At 34.1% G+C, this 27,970-nt stretch overlaps 1 protein-coding gene across 7 annotated transcripts in view; it reads right to left on the bottom strand.

Annotated features, from left to right (window-relative positions):
* LOC145934074 (atrial natriuretic peptide receptor 1) overlaps positions 1 to 27,423 on the bottom strand; it is a 93,399-nt gene extending 65,976 nt beyond the window's left edge. The window contains exons 1-9 of one of the 7 annotated variants that reach the window (XM_083034358.1): positions 27,386 to 27,423; positions 27,064 to 27,240; positions 26,112 to 26,387; positions 25,930 to 26,009; positions 25,559 to 25,835; positions 25,235 to 25,410; positions 23,161 to 23,331; positions 22,514 to 22,688; positions 22,114 to 22,322 (exon numbers count right to left, since the gene is read on the bottom strand). In XM_083034358.1, coding sequence (XP_082890484.1) covers positions 22,114 to 22,322; positions 22,514 to 22,688; positions 23,161 to 23,242 — 466 coding nt within the window. In that variant the 5' untranslated portion in view covers positions 23,243 to 23,331; positions 25,235 to 25,410; positions 25,559 to 25,835; ... (2 more) ...; positions 27,064 to 27,240; positions 27,386 to 27,423. Of the gene's footprint in view, positions 1 to 6,024; positions 7,170 to 16,459; positions 16,987 to 22,113; positions 22,323 to 22,513; positions 22,689 to 23,160; positions 23,332 to 23,667; positions 24,274 to 24,902; positions 25,108 to 25,234; positions 25,411 to 25,558; positions 25,836 to 25,929; positions 26,010 to 26,111; positions 26,388 to 27,063; positions 27,241 to 27,385 lie in introns of those variants that run through there. The other 6 variants (XM_083034340.1, XM_083034348.1, XM_083034302.1 and 3 more) reach the window with 6 other exon arrangements.
* Positions 27,424 to 27,970: the final 547 nt, after the last annotated feature.

Below are 27,970 nucleotides of genomic sequence, written 5' to 3'. Positions count from 1 at the left end.
AATTTGACGAAATCATGCGCGGCGTGATACCGAATCCCGGAAGTCATTCAAGAAACACGTGTCCGAAGCGATACATTTTACGTGAATGCACGCATTTAACACCCCAGGGTAAAAAACGACGCACCAGATGCGCTCAATCGCTGTAGATATAGGTAAGAATTAAAGTCTCTTCGCCGAAGCGGAGTTTAAAAATAAGGCAAATAAGATTGATAACCACACGCGTAGCAGGAGTCGTTTGCGAGAATGGCAGAGAGCGTCTCTACGTGGAACAGAAGGAAGTAATTTCATCGAGAACGCATACACGTCGTCGGCCATTGAGTTTGCCCGCATTAAAACCATTCCTACTTCACTTCCCTTTTTCCCCTTTCGTTCCGTTTTTACCTCGACCCACTTACCAACGCGCCGATTGAAATCGTTCGTTTTTTCCATTTAAACCGGCAATCATGTTGATTAAAGAGGAAATACACGAGATAACCCTTACATAGGATAAACTCTGCAGCAGCTTCCCCTTTTGCAAAAGTTTCGTTGCAAGAAACAAACGATTAAAATATTAAGATTCTCATATGTAATTCACTAACCATACATGTAATTTTATATTAATTATAAAATACTGTTTATATGCGCATATATTTACGTCTATATCATATAGTTTACGTATCATAAAATATAATAGAATATATGAATTATTAAAATGCTAAGAGCACAAAATATTGCGCACATCATTTATAAATCCATCCGTTTCCATAAAATATAATAGCAATAATAGAAATAAAATAAAAATAAAATAGAATAAATGCGCACACTCGGTATAAATATTTATAAAAAAAATCTCGATATATTGATCGCCGGATCGAGCCACAAAAAAGTAAGGAAAAAAGTATTGAAACTTAAATACATGCGCTTCGATTTATTCAGCAAGAAATTTCTTTTGCCAATTTGATGAACGACGCGAAATCTCGTTATTTTCGTGATAATCGGCGATCTCTACAACCACTGAGAGGGGGAGATAGGTGAGAAAAAAAAAAGAGAAAAAAGAACATGATTCCGAGAGCAATTTACGTTGAAGCAGCGTCACTTTTTCCCTCCCTCTCTCTCGCTCTCTCTTCCTCGCGTTATAATGCAAGGAAAGGCGAGAAAAGCTCTGGCAACCGCCATAAGAAAGTAGACGCGTTTACCGCAGCTCGCATGCGACCTTTTATCGCATATTTTATGCAAAACCTATCTACATATACCTATCTGCATACACACACATACGCATATACACATACAAACACACTTCTTTCCGCGCAATGGAAACGAGAATTTCCTTGGGGTGAGTCTCGAAACGCGCAAATCACTCCGACGAAGAGATCATAAGTAATCATTATGAATTCATCACAGAGACAAATTGCTTGCACGTTACAAATAGAGCATAGAAAATGAGACGTATATATCTCTCTCTATCTATCTCTCTTCCTGCTCTTCTGAGAACAAAGCTTCAAACGGAATGTAAAAGCCCTGTAAACTGCATTAAACGCAAACTGTTATTCACGAATAATACTTGACGTGATCAACAAGTGAATGACTAATTTAGACTTTTATCAGCGTATCATTGCATTATCTTCTTCTCGCGGCAGGCGAATAATACGTTTTATAGCTCATTCGCACGATCTCCGATCTGCATTATTTACAATCTCGTAAATTCTCAACGCGCCATCGTGAATGGTAATCGTGTGTCGACACATTACGAACACGTAAATTTATTCGCAATGGAATCATTATCATGCGAGAGGCTAATAATATATACCGAATTGGACGAGAAATTTTATTCAAGAAAAAAAGATTGCATTCTGCTGTCTTCAAAGTTTATCATTAAATTTGCCACCGAGGAGAAAATAAATTCACACCCACATGCGTTTATACGAGTTCAAACTTACGATTCGGTCGCGATGTAATAACTAACTGTCAAAAAAAGACGAGAAAACTAAGAGATTAAATTCTTCGTACCGTAATTGAGAAGTCCTCCCAATAGAATTAACCTTTTTCCTTCATTAATGAGTCGCCGCAATCAACCTGACCACGGTTGCACATTTTTGGAGGCAAAATTGACGACGCATTTTACTCAGCAATTAAAACTGCGTGTTTTATTTATGTAAATTTATTCAAAAATAAATATTATGTAATACACACACATACACACACACATAAATGTAAGAAATTAAATTATAATGTATGCTCAATGTGGATATCAAAATAAGTACCAAATTTCGATTATAATGCTTAATCATGAGAGATCTTAAATATTGTATTTGTTATTTCACAAAATGTCACACAGAAACTTTTTACGTTTAATATTAATAAGATAGATCTTGATAAGTCAATTTCTTTTTCGCGAAAACGTCTAAAAGGAAAAGCTATTATTTGTTACAATTATTTAACATTTAACTTTAATGATGTTGGTAATTAAATGTTGAATTAAAATTGTATAAGAGTAAACATCTCGGACTGCTTTGTACATTTAATAGTCCACCTCACGGGTTATTAAGAAGCAACTTAAAGAAAACGCGGTAGGAAGGAAAAATAGTTACTTTTTTCTACGTTTTACAGCTTCAAAATTTGTATACAAGAAAATATATTCTCGAATGCAAAGAAAAACTTATATTCGAATTTAAGTGGATTGGTCATGACAGATTTACACCAATCAAGCAAGTTCTAAACTTTCTCGGTGAATTGAGTTAATGCGTTCAAATCCATTTCTCGATAAGTTTCCTAATTGAAATCGACGAGAGAGAAAGAGAGAGTCACAGCTACAATACCCTAAAATAGTCGATAACAAATTCTCCTGGTACTTTCGCAAAGAAGAAAGGGAAGAAAAACAAGAGAGAGAGAGAGAGTTATAAGTATTTTTATCAATTTTGTGTCGAGATAAAAGAAGGGAAGAGGCTTCAACTTGCATTAAACTTCTAAAAATATCACATTGACAGAATTAAAGGTGTAATGAACTATCAATCAAATATCGAACGAAAACTGAAAAATACACTCTCCTCGTCAACATTCGTAATGAATTTTTATTACGGAAGTAATTACAAAGCTCTCTTACGCAAAGCATCGTTCACCAAGATTGTCCTGACAACGAGAGTGGTAACAACGCGACATTTGGAAATTTCTGCTGCAACGAATCATCTCGTTCTTGAATCATTTTGAGAAAAATCGGTGCACTTTCTCTATATATCAAGCGCGATCAATAACGAACGCATGACCGCATTAAAAAAATATTTTTATTTTTCAATTTTACGCAACACGTGGGACAGAGATATCTAATCCACCAGTAGATAGAATTTTTCGTCAGATGGTTAGAGATTTTTATATATAAAGAAGTTTATATGTATATATATATATATATATATATATATATATATATAAGTATATATCTTTTACTTCTTTATAATTTTTCAATGAAAAAGATAAACAAATATTTTTTAAATATATCTATTATTAACTATAATTTAAAAAAAAGTTCTTAACAACTTGTACACGTCTTTGTGAAAAAGAATTTGTAAAATAATCTCTATTGTTGTCACATCCTGGCACATTTTCCCTCAACGCATAAACTTGTCCTGTAGAGACTTGGCATTTCACGAGCGATTGCACGCACTCCTGAGAAAGTAAATGATTCGCTTACTAGTGGGATCGCGGGGTCAATTAATCCGAAGAGAAGAGCGAGCCACCGGCATGACGGGATTAATCAAGCCGAATTAAAGCGGTATTTAACAGAGTCTGGGATGCGCGCAAATGCGAAACGGAGGCTCGACGAAAAAAGACGCGACGAGTCGGCTTTGGTTGACTGACCGACTGGCTCGTCATCGTCGTCGTCGTCGTCGTCGTCGTTCGTTCGTTCGTTCGTTCTCGTCGTGTCAGCTTCGACGGTTTGCAGCTGCAAATTGACACGGCAGTAGCAAGCTGACGTCAGCCCTTCATAAAAATAGGCGCATTTCCACTAAGACGGCCGTCGTGCGGCTTTAACGACGACAGACGGGGCCCCAATTAAAAACACGCGGCGTACGAGTCTTTAGAGAAACATCGTCGCTGATTAATTAGTACAATGATGCGAGCTTTAAGCCACGATCCTCGGAATCCCGCGGTGACGACGGTATCGCGGGGTCGATGCGCCGTCGTGAAGCGATCTAATTAATGTACGCGCATATTCGATCTTCAGGCCATTATTAGATTTACATCAGCGAATTCGCAGCGAATAATACGAATAAATATATGTGAAAAATAACTCGTTTTTAATTAAATCTTTACAGGAAAATACCTATCGTAAAAATATCGATAGAAAAATTAATAGAAGAGACAAATTTTACAATTTTGCACATATTTGCGAAATTCTCTGCATGCAATTCTGTGCATATTTCATATATATTCGATGTATTTCATGTAGAATAAATTTATTTTTCTACTACCCTAAAGGGGAGGGGAAGTTTTTTCTCATAATCTTTTTTATCAGTATGATATTCATAACAGAATATCTGAAATGTTCAAAAATGTTTTTAGAATCCACAAAAACAGATGTAGCCACGTGTGCATCAATATATGTACGTGTATATATATAATAATAATAATATTTTTACTATAAACAAGTATCGATAACAGGTATACAGTTTCTCTTTTCAATTTTTGCATTACAATTATGTATTGTATTCATATTACATATATTTATTTTGCCTCATCTCGCTGCATTCGTTTCTGTGAAATGAAAATCCGCTTATGAGCGTAATAAAAATGAAATCCGTTTGTTATACAAGTCCGGAGATGTTCTCGAATGCAAAAAAATTTAGTCCCACCGGCGACGGACAGGTAGATTAATTATATCTTCATACCGATCTAATCCGCTTTTCGAATTCGAAAGAAGGACAAGCGTGCAAGTAGAAACGCAAGCCTCGGCAAACAATTTATCGATTTTTCCGCTGAAAATTAAACCGTGTTGAGAGTCGAGGATGCTTTTCGCGTGTTCTCCCTTTTCTTTCCCGTACTTTTTCGCTCTTTATATCGACAATCGAGTATCAAATGCGAGGCAAACTCTCGAAACAAATAGCCGGCTGGCTGTCAAGAAGCGGCAGGGCTTTATTGGAAACTTGAACAGAGCTAGCGATACGCGACGTGAACTTTATCGTATATATTTTACATTTTAGAAGTTTGACGTATCTATGATAAATAATATAAAATCGCGCAGCCTGGGCAAGCGCATTTAACGACTGGTTGCCCGCGTGTTCCACGACAAGTTAAACATGCAACGGACGCCAACAACTTTGCGGATCGCTTTTCTTGATGAATGGGCCTCCCGACTTTGCATGCGATATATCGTACGCCTTATTTACGTCATATATGCCGCGCTTGTTTGCGAGCGCAACTAGCGTTCCATTAATTCTCAAACTTTAATTTATATATTTTAATTTTTCAACCTAGAGTTCTCTAGCATATTTATAATTCATATCGAAAATATCGATTGCCATGGCTTTCAATAAATTCCTAATAAAAGTGCAAACGTTTCAAATTTTTCTATTTAATAACACAGTTATTATGTTAGTTAAAGACAGTCGAGGAAGAGTTATTGTATAAAAAACTCTTAAATTTAAAATATCTAATAAATAGATATTTCAAAATTGATAAATTTGATGTTAAGTACTCTTCTTGAACGTAATCGAGAGATTTCCATATTTAAAATACTTCTCGTATTATTTATCTCTTCGAATTGCTGTGACCTTTTTAAATGTCACACAAAATCAATTACAATTTAATAATAAACCCTTTAAAAAAAATGTGCCAAAGAGCAGCTTAGTACACAGCGTATAAAAAACTTTACGATCGCGTATAAAAAACTTGGTATCGTAGTTACACCTCGTCGCAGTAGAGAGTACACGTCGTGTCCCTCGATTACGTCGAGACGGAGAGATGAAAGGAAGCAAGAGCGAACAGATGCAGAGACGGAATGGGGAAAAAGAGCGAAAGAGAGAATGGCGTGAAAAACGGATCGTGCGTTGCGACCTGCTGTCCGGTTGATGTAAAAGTCGAATGCGGCGAGGGGACCATAAGTGCTGGAGCAGTGCGAGTCGCGATGATCCACCTTGATGCTCCATCCGGATAGGGGTCCCTTGGGCGAACTGACGTATTTCACCGCCAGCAGCACCGCCGGCAAAACCCTCGGCAAGCTCTGCTCGTGATGAGGATCGCCCGGTGCGATCACCGCCAGCTTGATGACCTCGCTCTCGGCGACGACCTGCGTCGTCCGTGCATCGAGGCACTTAATAGCTGGTACCGACGTCGTCGGCGGCGGCGGCAGCGACGTCATTATCGTCGTCGTATTCGTTGACATCGTCGATGTCATCGTCGTCGCGCCCAAGTCCGCACAACGACCGACGTACAGGCTCGAGAGGATCAGCGTAAACCGCACCAAAACACCACTCGCGCACCACCGTCTTCTCGTCCGCGACGCCATCGCGTTACGCCTTCTTCCTTTCTACCTCTCGTCGGAATTATTTCTATCTCTAATTATTGCACATCGCGTTTTCCGGATCGCGGTCGACGCCGCGAGAGGAAACGAGTCACCCGCGGCTGCTTACAGGCTACGATTAGCAGCTGTTCCTTGCACTTTGGTTTCATTTCGCGTATCACTTGGAGCATTCTCTCTAGCCGCGATATACATTTCACGGTAACATGCTTTCGACGTGCCTTATCATATTTTAACGAACATAATTTGCACCTTGTTAAACATTTGACGCGCGATAAGATTTTTAATTATTTAATATCTTGCGTGATATTTCGTATTTTTGCGGACGTTTCTATATATGTAAAAAATATTTTTCTCGAAGAAATAGTACACGTAGGATCATCTTGCACCTCCGATCGCGATTTCGACAGACGCGTTATAATGCATGTCCATCTTCGTTTGCGGTCATTCGCGTAATGTACATAACGCGACACGCGCCTTTGCATTAATTACTTTATACGAAAATTAATGTAGATAATTTCGCCTCTCTCCCAAAGTGCTAGATATCATCCTCCGTCAAAGGAGTCCATTACAGCCCCTGCTGTGTTCCAATTTAACTTCGATAAGACGATAATCATCAGTAATCCCGAGTATCATAACGTTATTAAATACACCTGTTCCTTAGAAGCTCGGCTGCGGAAGTCTAAAATTACGAAATGGGAGATTCGTCCTGATTAAGCGCTCAGCGCCACATATCTATGTGCATAATCATGTCCCGTATTATATGCCTTAACTTAATTCGACATTTATTTGCAAGATTTTAATTTGCAAAAAATCCTAGACTATCATCAAATTTTTAAACCGCAATTAAACAAAAAAATTTCATTCATTTTTCATTTAAAAAAGTAAATAAGCAAAAACTTATTTCGCATAGTTTAGCATAGTTTAACAGTATTATCCTGCAGAGAATATGCCTCGGAAAATATGTGGCAGAAATAACCCTCTGATAGCACAACAAATCGTTGCCACGTACGTCCCTAATGTTTCCCTAGCGTTTCAGCAGAGTAAGTGAGTTCGTGCCTGCGTTTCTAATAAAGATAAAAGTAAAGTCATGTTTTAATAATTGCGGCTCTACTGCAGTTTTCGAAGTTTTCTTCCATAAATATTGCACGTTTAAATATATTATTGATTTCCAAATTAAAATTAGCACATTTATATCACAAAAGACATTCAATTTTAATTCGTGCCGTATTATAATAATTTTTATAATTTTATTCTTTCAAGAGAAAAAATTATAAATGTTTTTAATGTTAGTTATATCGAATAATGGTTAGAACAAAGAGGAAAAGCATATATATTCTCGTCACTTTTCCGGATAAAAATAATTTTTAAAGTAATTAAAACTTAGTATATAGAGTCTTCTAAAAGCTACATTCTTCTATAGAGATTAATTCAATTTTTAAGAATTTTCACATAAAGGCGTGTAAAATTATTCGAGGCATTCATAATTGAATAGAACTCATTATATTCACATAGAGCGTGCGTATCTAACATATTTTGATTAAAGTTACTAATAAATTAATAATTTCAACGTGCAGTAAAAAAAAACTCGACACAATATAAATAGCTGATTAACATGTCTTTGGCTGTAAGTTGATTGAAGCTGCTTCTCGTGAAATTGAAGTAGCAATTCAATCGGATACCATATGTTTTTCGGGAAGCTTTCTTACATTGAGCAAAGGAGAAGGACACGCGACCTGAAAGCCGACGACAGACCTTTTATTCCGCGGAAAAGTAATGAGGGTGTAGATAAAGCGTCTCTGCGGACTTCTCTCTCGGTTTTCGCGCCGGGTTCTCTTATAGCCGCGCGCGCAAAAGCAGACTTGCGGAGTGGAACGCACCTTCTTGAATTAGGGATGGAAGAATATTATTACACGAGGCAGAGTGCGGGCGAACGGGACGTACGTGACCGCGCACGTCAAAACTTCCCCATTTGTCGCGATGGACGCACGTCATGTAACTTTTAACCCACAGCTGCTATGGCAAAATGTAATCTAACTTAAATGTGGATGTTTTATGAAGTATAAGAAACGCGCGCGCGGAAGATTCGCTTCCAGATTGTGATTCTTTTATCTTCTGATAACTTTTACAACGTTATAGATATAAACTTAACACTACATATATTCTTTAAACTGTGTTTTGAAAAAATTAAAGTTGCTTATCGTACAGATAACGTCGATAGATATTGTGTAACACACTTATTTATTGAGCGCGAATTATATCATTCTGTCGCGATAGTTATAATGAAGGATTAATAACTTTATTCTGCCTACAACCGATATCCTAATGCAATTTGTACATACATTTTTACGATAATACAGTTATTCGTGCTGGATACGCATTAAACGCGAGTGCGAATTAGCAGAATTATATTTCCATTATAGTTATATAACACGAGGCCACAAGGGAATAGATTTACATCCTACATCATCCAACAGGATGATTTTCATCTGTCTATTAACATTTGATTCCAGTCACGTACTCGATCAATCTCGTACATATATTTTATGCATAAATTTTGCGCGATAAAAATATACGAGCATTCACTAGGGATGCTATACTCGAGAGACATTTCGAATGATACAGATTTAGTTGATTACGTATCAACGATGTGTCGCGAAAAATTTTCCTATATAAAATTTGTTGTCACTACATTTGAGTATTTACTCATTTTGCGATATTGACAACATAACAGCGTAATATGTTATAGTCTACATTAAAAGTATGAAGGTTTGTTGAATAACCGTTACGTTTTCAATGGAAATTCATATAACAAGCTTCTACACATTTTACGAAATGGGCATTGATCGATCTTGTGGAGATGACGTAGAGCGATGACTTTCGCAAGATCCATATTCGCTCGGTGATTAAGAATAAAGCGCGCAGAAACAGCGTTCACGGAAGTTTCTAATACGACGTTAATGATTTCATTACGGATTAGGAGTCCGCTCGTAAATGAAAATTAATCACAGATAGAGACAAAAACCCGAATCCGATCCGGGTTACTCCGTCGAAACGGGTAACGAATCGACTTTATTCGGAGTTAATTGTATAAGAATGGCATCCGTTCTCGTGAAGGGTTCTAATCCCTAAATTGATTAACTTCGCATTGTCAAAGGAAGATTTTAAAACGATATATAAAACATTGTTATAAGAGAAACATAAGACATAAAGAATGTGTATACAGCTCTATCATTTATTCTATTTCATATATTTTTTCTCTATAACCCGAAATTTTTTTCCTAAAATGTATATATGGGAAAAAATCATTTGAACAATTGAGAATTAATAAATAAAATAGAAACTAAATTAAATAGAAACCAAATATATACGCGAAGACAAATAAATCTGAAAAATTTAAGGGACTGATGGAGAATTGAAAGAGGGATAGGAATATTTTGTATCCCGAAAAATTTTATATTAATTAAAATTAAATATTAAAAAATCGTCAAAAAGAGGAGGAATAAACGTGTGTGTTTGTTCTCAATATTTAACTGAATATTCATAAAGTTTGCAAAAGAATGATGCTGCAACAAGTGCCGCATTGGAGTTTTATCAAAAATTCTCTCCCATTCTTTGAGATTTTTATTGATTTATAAAATATTACCGTTCCAGTAAAAAGAACTTCCATCGCGGAAAAGACTTATAATTAACCCACGACCTGTATACCTTTTGGCGTAAGCAATTTTGAATAAAAAATATGGAAACGTATTAACTTGAAATATAATATAAACCAGGCACGTCAGCGACGAGAAAAATGAGCGAGTTTAAATCCGCGATGCAAGAGGTAAGCTTCTTTGAAAGCAAGTACCAATACCGCGGGCAGGAATAGAACACTCGAAAAGAGCTCCTACTCCTTATTCTTGAAAAGAGCAAAAATTTCAATTTTAAGTTTTAATAACATATTAATAATACAAACTTCTTAACGGCGGGAAAATGCAAATAGCGTTTTCAAGCAATTATTACCCGCAGATTCGATAAATTTACAACTTAACTAGAACTTTTAAGAAACTCATTAACGAGTAAAATGATTCGTTATAACGATATGTATGTAAATCACGCGTTTGATGACGGTAAACGATGACACATCAATTATAGTAATTATTATTACAAATAAATATCGGCCCCCACCTTATAATTAATATTTCTGCATTCGAAAATTAATTAATATACACCAAACGAGTAATGTGATTAATATTATTATATATAAACACCTTTGTACATAATTTACATCGTTCTGCGCGCAAAATTCCGGTGGGTGCATTAAAGTCATTCAATTTGCTCATGACGGAAAGGCATTTATCGAGATATAAATATGATAATCGTATTATACATACATGTGTAATGTAAATTACATGTATATATGTATATACATATACATATATAAAGAGGAAGATAAAAAGGATGTGCGGTAATTACGTACAATATTGCAGATTGCAATTATCCGCATTATTATGGCCACAATTACGCTATCAATAGACTCAATTTTGTATTCTGAAGCTATTTGCCAATAACAAGGATTTATACTTGGAGAATAATCGTTTAAAGTTTTCATGCGGCATTCATTTGCGATTATCGTGGAGTATAGCGCTCTTGTATTCTCGGCACAAACTGCCGAACTCGGTTGCTTGTCAAAGTTCAAGCAGAGAGAACAGCGGATTAATGATCATCGGAAATAGCAAACGGTCGAGTTAATTAGCAGCTGCCGGGCAATGCGTCGTTTGATTAAATCACGGTTGACGGAGTCTTATTAAAGACCCGTCACCGGAACTTGCGTCCTTCCTCGAAAATGAGGGTGCGACGTCCAAAGTAAATATTACAATCATCGAGGAATCGTAACAACGCAATCACGAGTTCCGGGAAAGTATCCGCATCGGCGTTTCTCATTAATAAATTTAATTAAAACGCTGCTGTTTCGCAAAGAAATACGATCCGTCAAACAGTTTGCAAAACGATATGCAATATCGAAGCGAATCGCGCGTCCGATATGCCAATGGGATATTAATTTGCGAAACACGAGTGCGATGTCGCCGCGTAAAGATTGCTATTGTGAACATTGCTTTCGCTTTATGCATCTGCTTGCGTGAACTTTATCCGCGTATGTATCGTGTGAATATCAAATGTGCGAATCATCGAAAGCTTTGAATTATTTGAATGGCACTCTACTGGTGCAGGTATTCATCCGGAATGTGCATCGTCGACACAAAAGAAGCAACGGACACACCGATGCAATATATATACCATACATGGATAGAGCTTGAGAAATGCTTACTACTATCGATTTTATTTTATAGGACTGTCTTCATCGCCAATTACCTCGCGTCTACACTGACGGACTGAGACTTCAATAGAAGCTTGCGAATCTAAAGCAATTCAGTATCGAAGTATCATTCTACCTGCCTCATATATACATGTATATCGAGTAAAAAAAGTTATATAACATTTTTATGTTTTATTTTTTTAATAGGTTTCTCTTTGACCGAAAGATGCGTGTTTTTAATTAAGTGGTCAGACAAATCTCACTTTGTTGCGCTAAGTAAGTAACGTCATTATTTTCTGAAGTACCTGTACAAGTACATATCATTCGCGATATATTTAATCCCATAGTCATATTAACCGTGATGCGCGCCTCAATTTAATGCAATTTAATTACACATTTAAACGAGACGTATAATCGCGAGATATATCCAAAAGCTGCAGACAGCTTTTAACATAGACCGTCGCGCTACCATAAAGTACGCCAAAAAATCGCCCGAAAAAGCTTGGCGCTCGAATTTACATTTACCATAAAAAATTCTGCACGCGGAGATGACTTCGTCCAATATTCTTCAACTTCGTGGGTCGTATCTGTCGTGTCTGTATCTCGACAACTTCTCTCTACTCGCAAATGTTCCGTCATCTTTCATCGCGTACTCGGCGAGTCGTTATATACGATATCCCGAAGCAAATATGTAATGTCACGAAGCAAACTCGAGGAATAGTTGCAAACGCGTGTTCTCGACGCCATAGCTCGAAGAGAAAAGTTTGAAGAATATAATATATGTCGTCTTGAACTCTCATTCAGTTTTTCGAAAAATAATCGACGCGCCAAGTTTTCAATCATGCATAACACATTTATATTTCGTCCTCACTTTTTTGTATAAATATAAATTTTGTATAAATTTATTATTATATATCTTTTGATTAATATACTATTCTGATAAAATTATATTAATTGTTATTTATTTTTATATGCATATATTATTTGACACAAATTTTCAATTTTTTTTGTTATAGTTCAGTCAGAATATTTTTCCTAAAACTTAAAAAAATTGTATACCTATACACGCGTATATTATACAAATAGCTGTAAGATTGAATAGAATCCTTTTTCTTCGAGCACTTGTCCGCGATACAATGTCATGTATATATTTTGCAAAATCCGATTAGATAGACGATACTTTTAAAGGGGAATTTGTAAAGTCCAGATTTATTAAATGGTCTCTAATTATCGTTAAAAAGACTAAAATTTAAAGACACGCAGCTTTGCTAACGCTGCCTTTGTGTAGCATGAGTCTATTTAATACATATTTTAATAGAAACTATAATAAGAAATTAGCGTATATACGGTAACAGTTCTACATTCGCAACGGTTCACATGCTGCGAAATTTTCATAAATATGGAAATCGCGAATATAAAGAACAGGAATATATATTTATAGAATTTATAGAAAAAGATTAAATTAATAAAAATATATATACAAAAGAACATAAAAGATATATATCTTTTGCATATTTTTTCCACACTTAATTTCTTTTAATAAATAAATAAAAAATAAATAAATAAAAAATTATATATTTCTTATATGCTTTAAAATGAAAAAAATTTGAGAACGGTTTTTCCCTTTAAAAACCCCGTTATTTTCTTGTTGTCAATGATAGTTGGTGAATTTTCCATCGACAAAAAATGACCGCATATCAAATCGCGAGATACGCGATAAAAAGCGCGCAAATACGAAGAATCTAAGCAGAGATTTCAAGAACATTTTTATTTATTATATTATCAAGAATCATTTTTATTTATTATATTATTTAAAATATAAAAATGCATATAAATTGTGTAAATATAAGAAGCTAAAGCACTTTTCTCAGAAACGCTAAATTAAATGAACTGTTCCTTAAGAAATATATATGTATATACACAAAAATATGATGGAATATGAAGACTTTCCTGAAAAGCAAATACATGCTTTGTGCATATTTTATGTCAATAGAAGCTGCATTAAATTAAAATATTATCATCTTTTTACAGAAGAAATACTTCCTATAATATTTTCTCTCTATATACATATATATATTATTACTCTTTATTTTTCCCTAAGGACGCAAATAATAGTGCAAAAAGACTACTGAGAATTTTCTCGTTTCTTTCTCAGTCTGATTACAGCAATTTTTACCTATGTGGGTCCATTTTCTGAATCTGTCAAATGCACAAAGCATATAATAATAGCTTGCCACCACATCATTTTCATATCCCATGCATGAGTATATGTATGTACATACATGTGCATTTTCATTCGGCGCACGTACTTTTCGAACGAGAGATCGCGCCCCAACGTTTACACGTGTCCGCATTTACCATATAACACGCAATGCGAATACAATCCGGGGTTTCTCGGATAACTATACGGTTCGACTGATCTCGCGACGAGATGGAATAACGAGATAGATGTCATTGTCAACTCTGACATTTTGTCATTGTATTATCACTTTCTCCTTAAAATAGATATGGAAAACGAAAGAGCACCTGTTCGAGTGACGCAAAAAAGTCATTCTTGAGTAAAGAAATATTTTAGCATTTTTCTATTCGTCCTGTCAAAGAAGATGTATCCTTGACATCTCGTAGCTCTATGAGATTCACGTAAATCAGAATTATATTAAAATCGCGTTATATCAAACTGCATGTACGAATCGTGTTTCAATTTCACGGTCAATTTTATTTGTACTACGCGCACGCTCGAATATAAAAGTCTCCAATGCATAGGACACGTTTAATGAGATTTACTATAATCGACACGTACAAGAGAATCCTTAAGGTTTCGTATTGAAGCGCAAATAAGCCTGATTTGCTTAGGATTTAGCGCAAGGTCGTCGAGAGGAAAATACAGCGTCTCGCGTAAAATTTAATTACCTTTTCTCAAGGCTTATGAGCAATGTTGCTCATCTGATTAATTCGATCCGACAATTAGATTTGGACTTTGTGACATCCAAATGTACTCAACACTTGGCAAACTGCGCTCAAAGCGCAGCGTTCACCAAACTGAGAGCTTCGAATTACGCATAATCATGTTTAAGTTTGTGAAAAGCACATACGGATTAATTCCTCTGTAAGGTAAGTTAAACGGCCCTTACAGTCTTATCGGCTTTGCAGCCATATGTATTACATAAAAATTATATAAAATTCGCATATAGCAGAAAAAATCTTAGCATCACTTAGTGGATGCGCAATGTTGGAAGTTATTACGACTGAGAAAAAAATATTTTGTGTTCAAGATAAAAGCAGTAATTTTTTAAAAGATAGATTTAATAATTTAACTTCTTTCATTCATATATATGAGCCGATATATAATTACTTAATCTTTTTAATAAAATCCGCTACCAATTTCTGATTATTACATGTTATAAATTAAAACATTGACTCACTATTATTAATAATCATTCACTGATCATTTACTTTCGTTAATCTTTTGTTTTTGTTGCTAATTTCAGATTAAAATTTACACTTTTATTGGCTGATAGATAAAATAAAATAAGTTATTTTTTAAAATTAATTTTTCATTGATACGTTCACTCTAATAATTAAGCATACTGCGTTCAACATCAGCTTTGTGTTATGCAACTCTGCTTTACTTATGACAGTCACGAACTGATACCTTCGTAGAGTGAAACTAAACTACCTTAAAACTTTTATATACGGCAAGGTGGGATCGTATAAAACTCGCATAACGAATATCCGTTTGGCGAATCAATGGAGATCGGTTCGCTCTTCATAGCTATGGTGAAAAAAGGGTATTTCGAAGGGAATACCGATGAATATATACGAATATATTTACTTCCGGGCCAATATGAGCGTCAAAAAAGCAAGCGAAAGGTCCCCGAGAATTTATTACCATAGCAGCTGTTCTCTCGTTAACTCGCGCGAAAGGAACATTAACGCGATCGTTTACGACTCACATTGCGCGATGATCTGTCATTCGTTCTTGTGATTAATTTTGCTGAGACGAAAAACAGAATAATTTCTACGAAGGCGATCACGATTTCAAATATTCGCTAAGTGTCCCGTACGATCGTCAAAGAAGATAACACGTGAAATTAACTATTTAAAATTAATTTTTGTTAATTGCATATAATTGTAAGCATGTTAGGATTGTTTACTGACATTTATTTATAATTTTTTGAATATATAGCTTCAAATTTTTTACGTAATTAAAAGATCAAACTTATAATAAGACCATAATTTATAAATAGCCTATTTTGCATAAATTTTAGACACTTACAAATCATAGATCAATCTATTTTTACTTTAAGTTTTTCAATCGTAACTCATCATAATTCAAGTCTATAATTATTGTATATATCGAGAAGAATAAAGCAAATTCTTTATGATAATGTGATATATGTTTTCTATTAAAAAAAGAAAAAAAAAGAAAAGAAAATCGAAATAAGAGTTCAACATTTTATTAAAATTATTTCTCTCCTTTGCCCTTCACAAGATTCGATAATAGAAAAAGAGCAAACTGATCAAGTCGCATAGGGATCAGGGATTCTTTTCCATACGAAAAAGCGTCTGGGACGTCCAACGGGGAAATGTCACGTGTTTTCCGATCGAGAGAGCCGGCAGAGAAACTGCTACACGCACGGACGAGCAATTTCGAGTTCGAGAGGTGCCTTTACCATATATAGAAAAGAAAATCTCACACCATCATTATCGAATGTTACCAAACTGATGTACTTTTTAACGACAAAAAACACGCGCGTACTGAATCATATTCCTCACGGTCGTAGATTGTACATGGGTATAAGAAGATCGGTATAAGGACGTGTCTGCGCCACATGACCTTCTCTAGCAATTTGCTCACTGACAAGAACCAACTTTTTCACTATATCCAATTATATTTGCAAACAGAATCAACCGGATTACCGTCTCGCGGAACTTTTATTTAATTGCGACACGAGGCACGTGTTGCACGTGTTGCACGCGTTGATATCTCTCGGAGATATCCCGGGGGTGAACCGATGATAGCTTCGCGATCGAGATCGATCGGGCCGATCGTGATCCGCGATCTCTCTATACTCATTTCTCGAAATAACTCATCGTTCCATATATGGTCCATTGGACCATCGCGAGCTATGATATCTGTTGTTTTTTTCGATCGATCGTTATCTCGATTTCCGGTTCGCGCTCTCTCGGAGCAAGCTTGGAGCGCGCGACTGAAACTGAGAGCGAGCCGAAGGAAAGCACTATGCTCCGGATCGCCCACCAAAGTCGACGATCGCTCCTCCTCTCCGTTTTGATCTCCTCTCTCTTTCTCTCTCTCTCTCTCTTCCTGCTTCCGATTCTCTATCTGTCTCTTTTTCTCCCTTCGATCCCGCCACCCTCTCCTCTTTTCTCTGTCCTTATCCATCTCCCGATCTATCAATCTATCTATCTTTGCCACCGGTCTCTCTTTATCGCACCCTCACATCGCGCACAGCCAGCTTGCTCTAGGAACACGAGATACGCCACTTCGAAATCGTGTAGGTGGATGTCGTTGTGCGCCTCCACCAAGGTAGACAACGAGAAAATGGAACGCATGCGTCGAGATTCTCCGTATATACCCCCGTGGACACCACACCTTTCATTCCGCATCGAATCGCCGCGAGGCACGGACCGACTGTTTAGAGATCTTCAAAGATCAGAAGTGTGATAGTCGTATTATCTCTTCTACGCATTATTTTATTTCGAAAAGTATACGCGCCTGCGATTTACTTACATTTACTGCGATTACACCCCTAATTCACGAAAAATTGCTTCAAGAGAAAGAATCTTCGCTTTAGGATATTTTTTTTTCTAGTATAGAAATTTTATAAACTTTATGTGAAATTTATAGAAGGCGCAGAATCGAAGAGATGCGTATTTATATTATAAATAAAAAAGAACTTTAAATTTTAGAAGTGTCAATGGATTAAAACGCAATTTAATTGATTTCTAAGTAACTATAACCCTTAATGAGAAATTCGAAATATTCGTGTCCCAGAAAATACAAAGCTGAGAGTGAACAAGTTGCGATGAATAAACAAGCTCAATCTTTTGTTAAAAAAAGTAAAGAAAAAGCAATTCTCTCTACACACAAACATAGAGAATCATAGAGAATCTAAAATCCCACAATATTTTTCAAAAAATCTGAAATATGAAATAATATAAGAAAAGAAAATAGTGTTCTATAACATTTTATAGAATATTTTTTTAAATCTTATTACTATAAATTTTCAGATTTTTTCTCCCTTTTATCTTCTTTTTTATAAAAATTATGCAATGTCCCTAAAGTGTTCAAATTAAAACGTTATAGATTGAGACAACATCGTGATCACTAGAGATGACCAAGTAAATTTTATCTTGCAAACATAAATCTCGTGCTTTAAAACGTGAGAAGAAGAGAGTTTGGAGAACACTAATATCTTAGCAAAAATAATAATGGGATGCCTCCGTATCGCACGCTTTTATCGATAACGCACTACTCGTTCTGCCTTCATGGCCGCAAATATTGACGGAGAAATAGGTTTTACAATATCTGAAATGTCACATACGTGACAATACTCAGTGGAAATTATCGATAAATCGGATATTGCAATCTCATCAATTTCTCGCGTGTGTACCTCTCCTTCCCGAATAAATCTATTACTCATCAATTTCCGACTCATATACTTTTTGTAGAACGTAACAATATCATCAAATATTTTAGAGAAACAGAATCATAAGACTATAGAGAATTGTTGCCTTAAATATAAAAGCGCTTAATCAGTTCAATTTAAAGTTTTTATATCGATATTAGATCGATATTACTGGATTTAAATTAAGTCATTATCATTCATAAAGAATACATATATAATATGCTTTGCAAAATATGTATGATGATAATATTTTGTATAATTTTATCACTACGCGTTAAAAATGTGTGTAAATATTTATTAAGTCTGAAATTATTCCCGATACTATTATATTATTATAAGCACACACTTTCGTAATACTTTCGTAATATTCATGGAGAAAACACATTCGTTCCAAATCTATCTATCATCAAGGTCAACTCTCTGATCTTTGAAGTGAAAGAACCGTTGAACATTTACGCAAGAGTTGCCTCTAGTCCTTTTATCGTTTAAAAATAGCTTCTAACTGGACTAAGAAAAAGAAAGAGTGTCGCGTAGAAACACATTTGCTATAAGCGATATTAAGATACACTTGGTTGTGATCAACTTGGTTGAAATCAAATTGATCGTGAATGCCGCAGTGTTAAAAAATATTTATACAGCATATTTATAAAAAAAACAAAGAAAAACTTTAAAAAATTAAAAGTACAGAACTTGGTAACTGTGCATTTTACTTTAATTTAACAAACAAATTTTTGCCAAAGAATAATGTCCTAAATTAATCGAAAAAAGTCATAAATGGAAATGTCAAAAAAACCTGCGACACTCTATATTTTTTAGACAAATGTCGAAGCATATATGTGGATGCATTACGTCGCATTCGATAGTCGTTAAAGATTTTTCTTAAGACTCCATGCCGTTTCTTCCGACAAATCGGAAAAACTTAAAAGCATTCGCTAATGTCCTTATCATCAAAGATGTCAGTTTCGATGGTACTCGCTTTCCCGAGCTTAATGCTCTTATGACATTCAACTTCGCTACATATACCATAGAACTGCAATATTTATGCAGCAAGTGAAAAACTGTCATAAACGCTTATTTGGATACGCTTTCAATGCATATACAATATCGAATGATATAGTTTCGATATTATAAGCACATGCAATAAGCATTTTATGCATAATTTATCGACAACATTCACAAATATTTACTCATTTTACATAAAGGTGACATAGAAGTACGAATGACGTGTTCACTTTATATGTTATAAAGTTCTCCAATTTTCAAACTGTATATGAAAACGTTTAAGTCTCTTGTTTATTCTAGCGCAATTACCTTATGCACGTCGTAACTTTTCTCACGATGCAATATAAAACGCACGATAGAAAAATTGGAAATTATGAAATTTTAAACAGCTGCTATTTCTCGTAAAAATAAAGGAAAGACCGGAACTATTTTTTTGCAAAATAAAGTTGGGTGTAAATAGAAATTATTGTAAATTATTTTGCACATATATGAGACGTGTGAAAATATAAATATGCATATCTGCACATGTACGTAATTAATAATAATATTTCTCAATTACATACTTGAAATATAAATTATAGAAAATTTTACTTTCTTTTTTTGCAAAATGCATTAATCATTACCGACGTAAGATCCTTCTCGTGAATTTTGTGTAACAAGAGACGGTACTTTCAACAGTCGATAAAATACTTTGGCACTCGAAATATTGATTAATATTCACCAATACTGCCAAAATATCGAATAAAAATTTATCTAAATATTTAATTAACGAAAAATATATGTTAATAAAATTTATGCAGCACACGTACACAATGCGGATATTAACTATTTCTCGAAAGTTATCTTTATAACATTTAATGAATTAATTTTTATATATTATTCATTATATACACAATATATTATTTACAGTTTGTGAGCAAGTATCATCATTTGCGTATATACATGATAGATGTATATGACAGATGTTATCTTTGAATAAAAAATAATTCCGGACGAAAATCCTTGTAACACTTTAAATAGATATCAGTAATCTTTTAAATTCATTAAGGAAATGTTTAAATATAGACGTAGTGACGTATAAAATCGTGTGAGAAGATATCAATAATAGAAATGTCCAAGCACGATAAGTTACACGATAACGATAAATGATATGATAAGGCACTGTTCACCTAATGATTAAAGAGAGTTAAACAAAAAATTACGCAAATACTTTCTTATTCGCTAAAAATATTATAAACAAGCACAATATCCGATATCATTTATTAATAGATTATATTTTCCCCGCTATTAAATGGATTTTTTATTTAGTATTTTTACGATAAATTTGGCATTAACAAACTCTGTATAATATGATAACGTTATTTAAAGTGTCTCAATGTCATAAAGAACAATTAACTTTATTCTTTTGAAATGTACCTCTATAAAGTTCCACAAGATTTATATCAGCATTACACATTTAGCATTAAGAGAAGAACGATTACGTCGAAACGAGAGACTAGAGAACGATAGAAATTATAACTGTAGTAAAACCTCTCGAGATGATTAATGTACGGGATGTATCATCTTTCCTTCACGTCACTCGGAATATATTGATTCTTGTCAAATTTATAGTGTTTATAGCAACGCTGCCATTAACGTTATGGAGCGATTCGAAAATACAGAAATAGAACACATTTTCATCAACAAATTAATGTCAATTATCAATTATTATATATAAAATTAAAAAATACACATTATATAGGAAAATATAAACTCTAAAAAATACTATATATATATAATGCTTTATTTATGTTACTTATGCATTTCATATGTATTATATTTTTCAAAGTTATAGTATTTTCCTATATAAAATGTGTATTTTTTATTTTATATTTCAATGCTTTTGAATTAAATGCATTTAAAAATATATAAACGTAAAAAAATCATTATTTTCTATCGACATAAACTGTCGATAAGATGCATATTAATTTTAGAAATATCAGATTAAAATATAGAAAATATGAGACTATTAACAAATTTATTTATATATTATTCTTTATACGATTGCAACTATATATTTTCTCGTAAAGAATAATTAAATGTAAGATCATTGGTTCGTCATTTTGAGACAACGACAGTTATATTTAAATATAACTTGTTTACAGCACTTGGAGCGTCGTTGTCTACGATTTAATTAGTCAAAACAGAAGTATGCGATAAATACGGATAAACACAAAACGGTGATATCTTCTTAATCTGAATTCGATATTGCGATATTTCATAACAGGAAGAATGACGTTTTTGATGTTATATGATAATTATATCGTTATTTGAATGAATATATATATATTTCGATAATTAATACTATATTTTGGAAAGTAATCTTTATATATATAAATATATATAATTTCCTCCATAATTACTTTATCTTTATTTCTCTATTGGTAATATTATATTAATCAATTAGTCAGTTGATATTTTATATTATACTCATAATGCGTCAATATGTTTTTATTGACTAGAAAAATACTCTATTGCAATTTTCATAAAATTTAATTTGATTTCTTGTTCATAATTATTTTATGTATATGTGTGTGTATAGAGTTGATAAATAATTCTTTTGCTATATTTTCAAGGATATCAGATTTATGACTTTTATAATATAACATGCAGTTGATAAACAAAAAATCACTCACCACCGTAGAAATTGCCGACGTGATCTCTCAAAGCTTCTGGATACTCGTTCGGGGTCGTAGCTTCGACATCGAAAGTACCATAAGTGATGTTATGTTCCTTCTTGATAAATTCTACCATTGACTTCATCATAAGCTGACACGTATGCCTACCAGCAACTTGACTTTGCCCATTCGTCGCATAAACAAGATTCACTTTACGCCACTCGTACCTAATTCATAAAAAAAAAAAAGAAATAATAAGAACTTTGGTACACAGTTAATTTATTCGTGCAACAAATTTAGTTGTATTTGCAATAAAACAATGCGGGAATATAAAAATGCGGGAATATAAAAATAGAAAATGATTTTTATACAATAAGAATATAATAAAATTTTTATATAAAACTCTAATCGTACATACCGATCCATTATAGCTACAAAAAATTTGGCGATGTCCCTGAAAGCCAAACTTCCGATTCTTGTGGTCATATAGTATTCATCTTTACATTCGACCTTCTTTTCGGTAAAATCGAAAGTAAAGCCTCCCGTGGTAATTAACGGTGCGCCAAAAAATTTCGCGACTCTGCCAACGACCGCTGCGCAAAAAAAAAACCCTCAATTAATATACAGTAATAAGGATAGAAAAAAAGAGAAAAGAAATATAATCCAAACAAAACATGCCATTTACTGAATTTTATATATCAATGTATCTAATAAATATATTATTACAGAACATTAAAAAATAATAAAAAATTTGTACGAAATGTAAAAAAATATAATGTTTCATTTACATAATCTGGTAATTAAATCATTTTGAGACACAGCAGCTTTTACGCGAAAAATTGCGGAAATTTTAATATAATATATTAGAGTAAATAATGTATAATTAAACATAAGCTCTCACAGACGTAATTTATGTGTGGATTAAAGGGGGTAAGCAGTATATCAAGATGGTTTTAGAGTCGTTTATTTTCAGACCCCGCATTCCGCTCACTATTATTCTTATAGACTAATTATATGTATTTTAGAAGCAAAAAAATAAAATTCAAAAGACTTAAAACAACATACCGACGCAATAATCGCACGCTGGTCCAAGAAACAAGTGCACACAATGTGAATAACTATCAATTGCGCAAATTTGCGCATACATTGCGTCGCAATGGTCATCCTGCGGTAGAAACTTCAGTTTTAACCAATGAGGCAGCAAACTTCGCGATCTCGCTTCGTAGACTGCTAAATCTGTAAAAAAAAACACGATATTTCCTTCAAAATACATTTTATTAAATTAAAAAAAAAACTTTTCCCACATATAATTTTTTTATTAATAATGCAACTATTTCAATATTGTTTATCGTTTAACATAATAATAATGAAAATTCTTCTGATTCTTGTATTATTTGCAACATAAATTTAATCACGCATTTTATATAACGAGCAAATTTAATACAATCCAAAAATTCAATTACATACGTATTATAAAGCTTAATTTTAAATAAAATTAAAGAATATTATGCGCAAAACTTTTTATTCAACTCCGCGCACTTAGCTGATCTCGGTTTGTCTGAATAATCTTACCAAGAATCGGAAGAACCTTAGGTAAAGAAATATCGAATCTTGGGTCTGCCGGTAGGAGAACAGCTACTCTCAATTCGCAAGAAATAACGCCATCGCGACTCGTACTGCATAACGCCTCGCAATCACGATGCAATTGCACTTCGCGACACGTCACTTTGCTATCCACTCGATGCATTAACCATAAGATCGCCAGCATGACGATCCTACGGGACCCCATGGATACGACCGGGAAAACGACGCGGGTTAAATCGGGCTTTTTGCTAATCCGAATCGAAAATCGCGAAATATCATTGTCCCGACAACGTCACGTACAATAACACTCCGTTTGTCACAATCACACGATAAATATTTTTCTCATCGCGAAAAGATCTTGCTACGTAGAAAATCCTGATTCATATAAGCTCATTCGACACCGTATTGCAGTTTCTGCAATTCGTTGTAATGCATTCTTACTAATTTTCACAGTATGTCGGACTATATCAGGAGTTATTTCACTAGCTTTCTTTAGCAGAGAACCAACTTTATTTGTCGCTTTCTCAAATAAATTATTCTCTGATAAATCACACGAATGTACTATCTACATATGTTACTATACCTTGTACAATTGTTTTTATTATAATAAAAATACGAACAATACGAATTGCATGTAATTATTTAATATTTAATATGTTTGGTAATAAGTGAATAAATTTAAAAGAACTAAAAGGATTTAATCTGCATATATACATATATATGTAATTTTACTTTCTTATTCTTAAAAGAAAATTAACTTTAAAATAAAATATAAAATTTTTAATTAAATTTAAATAAAAAATCTTTAATCAAAATTTTGTAAATTAGAATACAATTCCACTAAATAGATACTTGTCAATTACTTCTTTTTTTCTTGATCTTGTAAATAATATATTTATTTAGCACCAATGTAATTTAATTTGTATTATCTATGATTTTGAGAAACGGAAAAAATTATTAAAAATTGCAGATAATTATAACTGCGTTACAGTAAATGTTAACGTAAAACATAAACGTAGTTTCCTATTTAATACTCCATATCGCACTAATATTTTTAAAACGGATATCATGCGACATTTCCAAGCACTTCAAGAATTTTATCAGTTAATGTACGATGCGAAAAATGTTTATGAGTAAGAAAACTTTGCTAAATCTAAATCCGCCGACAAAGATCATTGATCATATTCATTTGCATTCGGACGGTGCACAAGTATCAAAATTACATTGTTTCGCGTTATTCGTCAAACTAGATTTGAGAAGAAACGCCGACCTCGTGACACGATGAAACGTTTAGAGAATCGAAAAAATATAATTAAGATTGCGTGACTATAAGAGAAAGCGTCATCAAGCGGTTTTCCGAATATTCGACAGCGAGAAATCGCGATTCACATCGAGATTGCCGATACACTGGCACCTCGATCACGCGAACCGTCTTGCCCTACTGACGAGCAAGCACCAACATACACGCATCTATCGTCTCACCGCCCCGTATTATCACACGGATATCTCGCGTCGATTGATAGTAGTTATCAAAAGCTCCAATGTGCACACTCACTTGTCAGCTCCCTCCCGCCGGGGTTGCCGTATTTTCGCAGGATCGAATTTCTTCAAGGGTTTCCTTGGCCACGCACCAAGTCGCTTCATTCGAAAGTTTGTCCGTGTAGTAACAGGTATAGACTTCGCCGTATGCCACTTTTCCATTTAGAATCACGACAATCTGTATGCATGTGTCTGAAATATTTAGTAAATAAAATATTAATATTAATATAAAATCAATAATATTAATATTAAAATTAATATAAAAATATTAATATAAAAAATATATATATACACATATACAATATATATATACAAAAATGTTTTTAGGTATTTTGCATACCTCACAGTTGCCCCGCTGTTGCTTGATGCCTCCCCGGACCGGCCGGGCCTCCTCATCCTCCTCTCTTGATCCATAGTAGCATTCATGATACTCGCGAAAACACGAATAATTACGATCGCCCGACACTTTACACGGCACTCCCGACACGACGCGTGAATCGCACGCGTATTTCGCGTACATTGCGCAATGACAAAAAACGATGCAACGAATCAACGCGTCCGTTCGACACTCGAGAATCTTGCAGTCAAACTCCCGCGCAGCTTATCAGCAATGCTACCTGTAACAAATAAAATATATACATATATAGAGAGATACTTAAACAAAAATTATGTTTCTTAAAAGAAATGTTATTATATAATTATTTTGCTTACCTCTCACAGTTGTCCCAGTGTCGCCCGATGCCTCCCCGGGCCTCCTTCGCTCCTCCTCTCTTATTACCTGTAAAGCTTACCTGTAATAACAAATAAAATACATATATATATATAGATACTTAAATAAAAGTAACAAAAATGTGATGTATTTTTTAAAAGAAATATATATTCATTTTGCATACCTTATAGTTGTCCCGATGTCGCCCGATGCCTCCAGGCCTCCTCCTCCTCTCTTGGTCCATGGTAGCACTCGCGACACTCCCGAAAGCACGAATAATTACGATCGCCCGACACTTTACACGGCACTCCCGACGCGACGCGTGAACCGCACGCGTATTTCGCGTACATTGCGCAATGAGAAATAACGATATGCGAAAACTATAATCCGCCGCGCACGAATCAACGTCCGTTCACTCGAGAATTTTGCAAACTCGTGCACAGCTTATCAGCAATGCTACCTGTAACAAATAAAACAAAATAAAATATTACTATTTTATAATTTTTATAACAATTGTTATTTTAAATTTTAATTAGCAAATTTTCGTTTTATTAATATTTTCGACAGAAATCAGCTGATTAAAGCGTTAATTTGCTAATTAATTTTTAAAATTATATGTTATAAAATCGAGTTTAAACAAACTTTTATATTGTTTTTTTTTAATATTCTTTTTAACATGAAAATCGAAGAATAGCGCGCGCGTAGCTTGTGTTGTTCTAGTATTCTAGTACATATAAATAAAATATATTCGTGGATGTATAGTAAAGTGAAACACTTCACATCGAATTTGAATATATATATATATATATATATATATATTTTGCGTCAAGAATCTTTGTATTTCTATTCTCAGTAATTTTGCTTTTAATATTTCGTAAGAATGAGATAATAATTGTATAATATACAAACAACATTTTATGAAATTATTGAGCTATTACATTCTGCCTAAGATCGTCGTTACTTTTTGAATATTTCGATTTATAATGCGTAGCAAGTTTGTTAATTTAGCAAAGTGAAAAATATGTTTAATCTCATCTTTATTAGACTTTATGCGATGCCACCGTATAACCTCTAAATGCTCTTGTCAACATTTTCTCAATTTCATGTTTCTCAGTTTCATATATTAATCAACTTACCAAGTTTAGAACGGAAAAATATTAGAATATTCCAAGAGAATCCTCGAGCGCGGCAAAATGTCAGAGGAACGAGTCCATTTATGTACATATGGACTTGTGGACGATGGTCCTTGAACTTCTCGCGCATGCGTATCATCGGTCCCGCACGCCGAGAAAAGAGCGAGTCTCCGGTCGAATCTTAAATCGTTCAAACATGCGTTAAAATCGAAACAGGCAAACGTGCATTTTGATCATTAGTTAAAATAACATTTCAAGTTCATATTCCTACTCTTAATTTAATATTGCACAAGCTAATTACTTTTATTTCTCGATCTATACTTACAAGCGTCCGAAGCGGCGCGCTGCAGTTTTCAGTCACGATGCACGAATGTTTAGACACGCATGCTCATACTTAAATTATGTTTCGAGCGCCATCTGGTTTCATTCGATGAGGCAAACATGGCTGTCGCCATCCAATGACAGCGCTCCATATGATTGCTCGTATTGGCTAGTCGATTCCGTAGGTTCGACTTTCCCATCTCATTGTTACAGTATAATTATAGTTTATGCGCAAAAGAAAACGCGCGCAATCGATTAGATTAATCGAATTAAATTAAATCGCATTTCAATAAAATATAAGACGCTTTTTCGAGAGGCCATAAAAAGCTCTTTTAATTCAAAAACTTATTGATGATGAATAAATTTTTCACTAGAATATTATGGAATGTCAATAATACACTTGGAACAATAATAAAATTGCTGAAAATCTGACACAAATAATTAATCTCTTTAGGGACTCTCTACATTTTTAATTACATGATGATACTTGAGAGAATCAAATAAATTTACATGCTTGTTTGACATGCTTATTTACACTTGGATTATTTAGCAGCACGATTTTACAAAATGATTAATTTATACATTGCAT

This window comes from Prenolepis imparis, unplaced genomic scaffold (assembly GCF_030444845.1).
Source record: "Prenolepis imparis isolate NDT839.2.m4 unplaced genomic scaffold, iyPreImpa1.0 SCAF_1, whole genome shotgun sequence".
In the NCBI taxonomy this organism is placed as follows: Eukaryota; Metazoa; Arthropoda; class Insecta; order Hymenoptera; family Formicidae; genus Prenolepis; species Prenolepis imparis.
Note: the sequence above shows the minus strand (reverse complement) of the source record. Positions and strands in the feature narration are given on the sequence as shown.